At 38.8% G+C, this 10,775-nt stretch overlaps 1 protein-coding gene across 2 annotated transcripts; it reads left to right on the plus strand.

Moving 5' to 3' along the window:
- Window positions 1–3,022: 3,022 nt before the first annotated feature.
- On the plus strand, window positions 3,023–6,716 carry LOC136477607 (homeobox-leucine zipper protein HOX7-like). 2 transcript variants are annotated; one of them, XM_066475817.1, is made up of 5 exons: window positions 3,023–3,486; window positions 4,520–4,711; window positions 4,855–5,114; window positions 5,878–5,957; window positions 6,108–6,716. In XM_066475817.1, the coding sequence occupies exons 1-5, from the start codon at window positions 3,417–3,419 to the stop codon at window positions 6,460–6,462; spliced, it is 957 nt and encodes a 318-aa protein (XP_066331914.1). In that variant the 5' UTR covers window positions 3,023–3,416; the 3' UTR covers window positions 6,463–6,716. The 2 variants fall into 2 exon arrangements, with proteins under 2 accessions (XP_066331914.1, XP_066331913.1); XM_066475816.1 differs by lacking the exon at window positions 3,023–3,486 and having other exon boundaries at window positions 3,508–4,711.
- Window positions 6,717–10,775: the final 4,059 nt, after the last annotated feature.

Genomic DNA, 10,775 nt, shown 5'->3' on the forward strand with positions numbered 1-10,775 from the left:
TCATGGTGCTTTTAAAATTATTATACATAGATAATAATTTATTTGGAGAACACTTCAATTCCTGTAACGAACACGCAAGTTACGCTAGCATGTCATGTCATGTGCTTCTTAATTCAAAAACAATAATTGTGTGCATGAACAATAGATCTTTACGGATTGTTTCAATCGTCAAATCATGATCCATCCAGTGCCGTGATAGAAATGCAATGCATTATTCATTTCAGATTCTTTGACATCATACATTCTATACGTGTAGGTTTTTATTATTAAAAAAATGGTGATTATATAGCTCAAAATTTAAGTAGTACTGATATCATCATTTGTTGTCACCTAACGGATCATTCCTTGTGGCTTCTAAACATGGTTGAAATTGGCAGTAGCGAAATGTGGAATACCTAGCTATTGAAATTTGCATTGTCAAGGTTTCACGCAACATAAAGATGTGGTCCTATTGATTTTTTAAATTCTGTTCATTTTTCCATAGCAAAGTTTGGAGTACTTTTATTTTATTTCCCTTGATTCAGCTCAATCTGTGCAGATTTATTAGCTATTTATATGCAGTAGTACTATATGACTGTACTGCTATGTTATAAAAATAATTCTTTATACACTTTCTTTAATCTATCACCACAATTCGTATCAAGGTAATTGATGAGCATATAGTCATGTCCTTCAGATACAGTAGTTGTTTCTTCTTATGGTATATGATATGCGGTTCTCCTTCAATAGAGAATCAATGATATGTTTGCTTATTAACCAGTTATAGCTGCTGCTAGCCCACTAGTACTTTGTTGACTTTGGATTGATTTTGAAGAAGATACGCAATGCAAGTTTCCAACAGGTCTGAGGTATGTGGCTAATGAAACCGTCTTTCTTCCGTTTATTGGTTGAATGTCCCTGTGTCAAAGCATCATATGCATACCAACTTGCACTTAATGAATAAGGGGATATACCTTGTTACAATTCCACGTCTAAATGAATGGCACTAGATGAATTTGATTTATGTGCATATCTTCTTAGATTGTAAAGGTGGCATGGCGCTAATATTTGACAGCTGTTTTTGTTACAGCATATAAAATGGAGTTGATGCATCACTCATTTCTTACAAAGGTAAAACTTGAGTCCCACCAAACACTTTGAAACTCTGCCTTGAGTGAAGAATCCTGGGTCAGAAAAAAAAGTCCTCAACGAAATGTCTTTGAGTTTCTGTCAATTGAACGATATGCATCCTAGAGTTTGTTGAAAAATATAGGTGCCATTATATTTGTCTGAAATTCCAAAACTCTCAATCTATTATGCCTAGAAGGCTAGCTGCATATGCATCCCTACCCACTTACACTTAAATGATTTGTGACTAAGAATTCAGGATCTTTTTCTCTCGATTATATAGGCTTCTGTGTAATTTATCTCCCTTCTCTTATTTACTGTGGTTGAGAAGATCAATAATAAATGGAAATCTGTTACTTGAGAGGTTGATATGTGATCACATAAGTCCCTGTAATTTTTGCTCCTTTGCTGATGTTCACTTTTTTTTTTGAAACATAATTGCTGATGTTCACTGAATGAGAGAAATTACTAAGAACATGAAATTTCGGTCTCTTTACCTCAATCATTGCTCATTGAAGTAAATTTTTTTGTGGAATCTTTCTGCTGCATCACACTGTCTGATTGTGACACACTGATTAAGCTTCCTTGCATTGTCATATCTACCTTAGCCAGTTAGCCTTATGGACAGTGAGGCAATTTGTAGAGCTGCACTGTATTCACATGTGTGTGATTTTAACATATTTCTGTTACCTCATTGTCTTTCGGCATTGTGGTCAGTTTGGAATGGGCTTTCCTTGAATGTCATGACATTTAATATGCGTTCAAACCTTGAGCATAACTTCTAACCCATTCATCAAGTCTTTACCTCCATACACGGCACTGAGAAAAATGGCGAAGAAAAAGCTACTGCTCAAACATAAAAAAACAAGAGAAAAATGACTTAGTAAACAAGTTTCTTGTAATAATTGGTTGAACAAAATGTAAACGCTAAGAAGCGTATAGAAAACTGAATGTATCTCCTCTTTTGCATGAGTGATCGATTTCATAGTATGAATGCTGAAGGTTTCTGGCTCACAATGATGTGTCATGAAAGCAAGCTATACAATAACCTGTACCCTTTTTTGGTCTCTGATTACATTTGAGTATTACTTTTGGAACCTAAATTCAATGCAGCCATATCAACAATAGAAGTCTTCAGAATTTTATTTGTGCAACGTTTAATATAAAATGCAAAAAAATCCATCAAACTAGAGTGCTTTTTTTAAAAAAGTTGACATTCCATTGTTTAATATTAACTCTGTTGACATTTCCATCCAGTCTCTTGAAAAGGAACTGTTGATTAACAAGCCATAGATGATAGATATTGTTTCAAAAAATAATCGAAAATAAGTTAGCATGCCTTATGATTTTGGTGTCTTATTTCTTTATTGGTGAATTATATCTTAATCATCTGGGAGAAGAACCAAATGTTTTTGTCTTTTCATCCTGTATGTTGAGTTTAACTGTGCCCTTAACTAAACTATATTGTTTCTTTTACATGTTAGGCTCTCCCAGTGCACTGTATAATATACATTAAATGAGTGTTTTTGTGACATAGCATAGAGTTAAGGAAGAAAGAGAATAAAGATGTATCTTCATAGAGATACAACTTGGGCTCGATATTCAAGACTAAGAAACCATGTTGGTTTGGACCTATTGTGATATATATATAAAGCACATGCAACAATTAATCGGTTTAGCGTTCCTAAGAAATAACACCAATATACTATGCAATGGGCTTGTTGTATTTGTATCATACTTGCATTTATATGTCTATATGAAATTGCTGCTTTGATGAGAGCAACATCATACAATGCAGTGGGAGTAGCCTCAGGAGATCCCTGATGACCTTAATTCACTAACTTTTCTGCCTATTAAATTTCAGGTATGTAGGTTGTCAATAGGCAAATGGTTATTTTTATTTATAGCCTATGCCTTCCCAGTCAACTATTTGTTGTATTATATAGGCAAAGTATATAGTGAAACAGTATTGTACACATGTTACTAGTTCTAATTGTCAATGGAAGGTGCTGTTGAAATTTTTACTGAAAGCAACGTACATATTTGTTTGGGTACGCAGCCTGCCAGAGCAAGTCTTGCTCAGTTTTCCCTTTTGCTTGTACAAAGGAGACAGTCCTTGTCTCTAACATCCCAAAGTAATAACATGATGATTGGAGCACATCGGTGCATATTGCTGATTTCTGTAGGAATAGTCAAAAGTGCCTGCAACATACATAATCCGAAATGCAGAATCTTGGGTTGTCACTACTGATAGATTCAGTTTTCTTGTTTTGAGGAAACAGGAGAGGGTTGCCCTACTGGATACATATATGAAACAAAGAAGAAAAAAACAGCCTGTCCTGAAAAGTGCACCTTGCCCCTACTGGATTCAGTTTTATTGTAATCCTCGTGCATGCCATTAATCACTTATGCAGTAAACGAATGCCTTCTAGCTTAGTTTCATTGTCATATTTAATGAGATCTACCTTTAAACTTTTAAAATTTACCCGTAAAAAAAATTTGTTTCAAGGTGTGCTTTCTAGTCCAGATATTATATCATGCCTCACGGGCAACTTCATATGTAAAGTATATAGATTATAGAGTCTCCCAGCTCAGTGCACTTCTAATTCAAACATGTGTGTCATCGTTTGTAAAGTCTAATGATAATTTAAGTTTTAACACCTCAGTGACAAAAGCATATTCGACTTTCTGCGATGCCTTTTCGCTTAGAGGAGAAGTTGCACAAATATTTGTTACTTTCTTTATCTGATTTCCTTTTCTTTCTAGAAGCATTTTATCAATTGGCATGGTTCTTTTCTGCTTATCAGAAATGTTAAGATTTTTTTTATAGATTAAATATCAAGGGCCATATGACTAGGAAAAGGCTAGTTGCCTAATGTACAAAAAGGGTTAAATGTTCGGCTATGTCGGCAAGAGATGCAAATAGTAGTAAGAAAACCTTGAGAGTTAATGTTGATGCTTTTACATTTATATTATTTCTAAGAGCCCTATATCATTAGCATGCTCAACTTAGTTGACCTCTGAGGGAGCATTTCTATTCAACAACTTGTATATAGAAAGTACACGTGGAAATCCTCTGTGCAAACAACCTTACAGAACCTTAAACAAATGACAAGGTGGTCATAAAACTTTAGGGCCGATAATGATTAGCCAGATTGCACCCTTACAAAGCATTATAGTAATCAAATCTTTTATTTTATTCTTTACTTGCTTGGTACTGTGTTCTTTTGGTTAACTCTATGATTAGTTGATTACCCATACAGTACTATATATATATTGCCTGATGCTTTCTCTTTAGCCCATTACTCATATCCTTCCTCTATTCTTGACATGGAGCTTGAGCTTAGTCTGGGGGATTCTCAAGCTCCAGCAAAGAGCACTTTCACGCCTGCACTGACTCCTATACACGCAGGTGAAGGAGAAGGCCATGAGCTTGCGCTAGAGCTAGGAGTAGGGACTGCCAAAAGAGCTGAACAAGACAATCAAAAGACACTCGTGCAAGCAGAAGATGTGCAGGAAGAAGAAGAAGAAACACGCTCATACAGCGAGTCACCTGTCGAGCTGAGCCTCATCTGCCCTTTGCTGCCTGCCTCAGCAGAAATAGGTACAGAACACATTATATGTGCAAATTGGATGCTAGTTTTATTGGTTCTAATTTCCAAGTACGTAGGTAAGGTATGTTGTGGTCAAGTACATATGGGCTTCAGGGCTTGCAAGTTCTTGGATGGTAACAAGTCCTCTTTACAGGGACCGTGAATTCAGAGGTGTGCGTACGAGGATTTGATTTAAACACTGTTTTGGTGGATGGAGACACAGCACAAGGAAGATCTTTGTCAACTTCGTCCTTGCCTTTGGAGGTTCCTGTTCGGCAGACAGCTGATCAGGAAGCTGCAGAGGATGAGGCTATTAGTGGGGTTGGCGGGGGAATGAGGAAGAAGCTGAGGCTGTCCAAGAAGCAATCTGCGTTCCTGGAGGATAGCTTCAAGGCACACAGCACACTTTCCCCAGTATGTGTCTATCCTGTTGCGTTTACTATATTTCCCTGTATCTGTGGAACATATTACGTGGAACGTATTAGTGCCCTATCCTTGTAAGATGCCCTTGACTCATTAAGATTTCTACAAAAAGTTGTAAGCGATGATGTGTAATCTAAAGCGACAAACTAAAAAAGGATTTAAGGTGATGCAGCATAATGAGAAAGTAATTATAGAGTACAGCAGGATGATTGTTTGTTTGTTTTTTGTTCTTTTCTAGACTAGAAAGATTGGTAGCTGTGCCTGTATGGTACAGATTCTTTTGTGATTGCTGTATGACTGTCTTATGATCACCAAGAAACAGTAATCAATTCTTTTTGCAAAGTAGAGATATTGCCCTCGGGAAACTCAGTTAATATATAATGGTCCTTGATGGGAAGTTTTGTAAGAATCAAGGGCATGCTGCATGCACTCTTGCATGTATGAGTATGAGCTTATTTATATATAAAATATGCAGGCAGCCAGGCAAAGAATTTATGCGTGAAACAATCTGAGTGGGTTTGTCTATTGGGAAAATGGTTCATCATTCTAACAAAATGGAATGTTTTCTAAATTTAATTATTGGGGATCAACTTGTAAAACCATTATCGGCTAGAAAGATTATTGTTTCACACTGGGATGGTTGGCTACTTCTCTGGCTTGTAGCACGAGCACTCTGTTACACTGTAAGTAAATATTAAGCTTCGATTTTCACTGATTTCTGATCAAATATTTGTTTACTGATATTTTGTCACAGAAACAGAAGAGTGATTTGGCGAACCGGCTTAGCCTTCGACCGCGCCAGGTGGAGGTCTGGTTTCAGAACAGAAGAGCGAGGTAATATAATGTCACCCACCTCTTTTCTATCAGATGGCATCAAAATCAGTCATCATTCCTAAAATTAAGCTGGTACGACTGTGCCGGTGCCCTGGGTTCTTACCTATAACTTATTAACATGTCATCATATCATCGAATCTACCATGGCAGAACTAAGCTAAAGCAGACGGAGGTGGACTGTGAGTATCTGAAGCGTTGCTGCGAGAACCTAGCACAGGAGAACCGAAGGCTCCAGAGGGAGGTGGCAGAGCTGCGTGCCCAGCGTGTTTCCACCATCGCTGCCTACCCGTTTTACGGCCATCATCTGCCTGCAGCGGGGTTCAGCACTGCCCGAGTGTGCCCCTCATGCGATAATAAGAAGGCCACAGCTCACTACACTGCTATCAGCGCACCACCAGCAGTAGTGCCACCACCATCCTCGGGGCCCACCTTGTTCGCCAGGCCTCACTTCGGTCCCTTCACCGTCCACCCAGTGCTCCGCCGCAAGCCGTCGGCGACCTCGTGATATGATGCCCAAAATAAAGCTCTGATCTCGGTGTGCGTAAATGTAGACTACTTGTACTGTAAGTACATACGGAGTCGTAGTAGTTAGAAGTAACTACTGTTCAACCATGATCAAAATGATTATAAGAGATGGATGCATATATACTTTGTAAAATGTAGTTGAAAAAAGTAGACCCGACAAATCGATGTTACGATGATGTAAATGACTAAATGGCCTCGTGTGTGTCGCATCGCTAGATCAGCAGATCTTGGATTTTCTGTGGTTGCGTAATTGACTCTGCGTAGCTTGTCGCTGTACCTTATGATATGGCTTGCAGAAGAATATATATCATCCCGGCACGGTAAAAGCTACGTTTGCCAATTATGTGCCAGTGGCGAATACTAATTTTCGCATTGTTCGTTTGACTTATAAGCCATATTTTTTTAGTCAAAGAACAGTATTTTTCTTTCACAACAAATCAATCAACAATACTTTTAGTCATGGCTTATTAGCCAAGCGAACAGGGCATTTGTTATTGAGACATCGATCATGAGCTGTGACAACTCTGACCAGCTATAGGCAACCTTGTTGGGAGAAGAAACGTAACTGGGCGACGTACGTACGCTGACCCGGCTCTGCGAATGAGAATCACTAATTGAGCTGGCTTGTACGTGTGTGATGCGCTGAAACATCTTTTTCTTTGGTGTCTACTCTAGCGTGAGTGTCACCGACCACGGGCAGACGAAGCTGTCAAGTGTTGATTACTCGTGCTGCTGATCGAACTAATCAGGTGGCAAGCCAGCGTCTCGACAGATCATTTAATTTGCTGCGAGTCGAGTCGACGAAAAAAATGGTTGAAAATTGAAGAAAGATGTTTGATTTCGCAATGCCTTAAAAAACACGACACGTTTGGAATGCGAAGTTTTTCTAGCTCGGGTTCGCTTATATATTATAATAAAGAAGAAAAAGAAGATTAGAAGAAACTGTCTCCGTTTTGAAAGCTGAACCTGATCTCGAGTAATAGAATATATGCAATATATAATGTATGTGGAGTCGATCGGGCTTAATAAACAATTATACGACTAACCGCTATTATACACATCACACTATTGACATTTGTCACCTAAGAAGAATGACACCGATGATTATGTATATATATATATATATATATATATATATATATATATATATATATATATATATATATATATATATATATATATATATATATATATATATATATATATATATATATATATATATGTATGTATGTATGTGCACGCATACTTCTACACCGTTATGCTTTCTTAAACTTTGTTCATATATTTTGACAGTCTAAAAGCAATGGTCAGAAGAATATATAATGCAAAGGAGACTTTGTGCATGCACGTTACTAATAATATAATATAGATGTAGTGCTATCTATGGGAGGCATGTGTGTACGTTTTTTTACTGTATGTATGAGGGACAATAATGTGGTGAATTCCTTGCCAAACCTGCACACCTCTAAGTAGAATTACATTCACAATTACGTACAAAGAGGAGACAAGGGTTAAGCCAGCGAGCAGGACAAAAGAGGAGAGGTTGGCCGGTCGGTCCGTCTCTACACGTGTTGACATGACCACCACCACATTCGCTTGCTTCTAAGTCGTATTTTTCTAGTCAATAAATAATATTTTTTTTTCATAATAAATTAATCAATCATATTTTTAGCTCTAACTTATCAACCAAGCGAATAAAGCACACATAGATTAGCATATAGATTAGCATATATTCGCACTCAGAGCTTGATTGGAGGGCGCACGTGGACGAGGACGGATACACGTGCGCATGCTCACAGCCGCAAGAGATGGAACGTACTAGCTACCTAGACCTACGCCTCGACCGAATCATCACGAGTTTGACCATGCATCACGATTGGTTTGGTTGATTACACATAGAGAATAGACTTTAGATTTAGCACAATAGTTCGCTTACAGTTGGATCCGAGACTAATTTAAGTATTTGTGTTGGGTCCAAGTTTAATAGATGTTAGAGAATTTTTAGTCCTGGTTGGTAACATAAATCAATACTAAAGTAGATTTTTTTAGTCCCGATTAGTGTTATCAATCTGGACTAAAGAACCTTGACCCTTTAATTCTGGTCGATAACACAAAACCGGATTAAAGTAGACCTTTTAGTCCTGACAATCAGCAAGCGAATAAGGCACACATAGATTAGCATATATTCGCACTCAGAGCTTGATTGGAGGGCGCACGTGGACGAGGACGGATACACGTGCGCACGCTCACAGCCGCAAGAGATGGAACGTACTCCTAGCTTAGTAGCTACCTAGACCTACGCCTCGACCGAATCATCACGAGTTTGGCCATGCATCACGATTGGTTTGGTTGATTACACATAGAGAATAGACTTTCTATTTAGCACAATAGTTCGGTTAGAGTTGGATCCGAGACTAATTTAAGCATTTGTGTTGGGTCCAAGTTTAATAGACGTTAGAGGATCTTTAGTCCCTTTAGTCCTGGTTGGTAACACAAACCAGTACTAAAGTAGATTTTTTAGTCCCGGTTGGTGTTATCAACCCGGACTAAAGAGCATTGACTCTTTAGTTCTGGTTGGTAACACAAAACCGGACTAAAGTAGACCTTTTAGTCCCGATTGGTAATACCAACCAGGAGGAGTAAAGGTCTTTCAACCAGTTAGTTCAAAAGGAACGCATCCCATGCAAAATCATATGTGTTGTGTAGGCGGGGTGGTAAGCTACACGTTAGGCAATGCACGAGGTTTTAGGCTTGACTCCCACGAGCCACAGGAGTGGGAGACATCATTTTTTTAACCCGGAGCATCTTTAGTCCGGGTTCAGATAAACAAAACTAAAGAGACATGCCTTTAGTCCCGGATTCCTAGTCCCGGTTGAGAAATCAGGACTAAAGCCATTTCCCAACCGAGACCAAAGCCACGTTCACCTAGGATTAATTAGCCCCGGATTTTTAGTCCGTGTTGAGAAACCAGGATTAAAGCCCTTTCCCAATCGAGACCAAAGCCACGTTTTTTAGGCCCGAAGCACCTTTAGTCTGGGTTCAGATAACTTGGACTAAAGAGACATTGCCTTTAGTCCCGGATTTCAGTCCCAGTTGAAATATCGGGACCAAAGCCATGTTCAACCGGGACTAAAGAGTGGCATTTAGCTCCGAATTTCTAGTCCCTCTTGTGAAACCATGATTATTAAAGCCCTTTCCCAACCTGGACCAAAGCCACATTCTTTATCGGTGTTAATTGATCATGACCGCTCGATCGGGTTCTAGTAAGAATTGAATAAATACTGATATATAGATAGATAGACGGACATAGATGGATCGCAATCGCATATGCATCTCAACAATCTCAAAATTAAACAACTCATGGATCATCTCGCATGTATTATTGGGTTGACGTGCGACGTGCACGGCTAGCTAGCAGCTAGCGATATATATCATCATATCGATCAATCGATGTGTCCTTGGATATGCATGCATGCAAGCACACAAGCTAGCGTTCATCAAAAACTCGCTCGTGACATGTCATCATGCGCACGGTTCGCTTAGCTTATAAGTCGTATTTTTTAGCCAACAAATAGTATTTTTCTTTCACAACAAATTAACCGACAGTACTTTCAATCATAGCTTATCAGCCAAGCAAACAGAACACTGGATGATGGATCGCTCATCAGATCCTTCTCTATATCTCTGGGCGTGGGCCCTTGCATAATTGATCGTTATCCTGGACTCCAGGTGTATACACACCATATATACCAATCGAATCGATGCTGCGGTGCTACAACATGTAAGGGGCTTGCTAGCGGATGCCCACGCATACAGCCGTTTCACGTGCCGGGCCTACGCGTCCCCGAACGTCACCAGCATCGAGAAAGAAAAAGAGAGGGCGGTAGATGCTAGCCAACGCCAGAGGAGGAGGAGACACCGAGACAAAGCAGCATAAAGCGAGGATAGAGATGCAACACCCGATCTACTTTTGAAACATCTAGATATAACATACGTCTGAACGAAGGTAGAGTAAACACTTGAAACATGTATCTGTAGCACTTGCAAAAACACATGAAAATGCTTGAAAAATATTGTAAAACGTACACAACATCCAGATAAAACAATTATAACATATACGTGAAACATATGCAACATCCAAAAAACACACTTGCAACAAAAATTTGGAAATAACAGATAAAACATTGGAAACAAAAGCTTACAACATACATGTACAACCACTGCAACATCCGATCTATTTTGTAACATCAGTATGAAACACTTGAAACATGCCTCTAAAACCTCTAGAATACT

The sequence above is a fragment of the Miscanthus floridulus genome, chromosome 8 (genome assembly GCF_019320115.1).
Source record: "Miscanthus floridulus cultivar M001 chromosome 8, ASM1932011v1, whole genome shotgun sequence".
Classification (NCBI taxonomy): Eukaryota; Viridiplantae; Streptophyta; class Magnoliopsida; order Poales; family Poaceae; genus Miscanthus; species Miscanthus floridulus.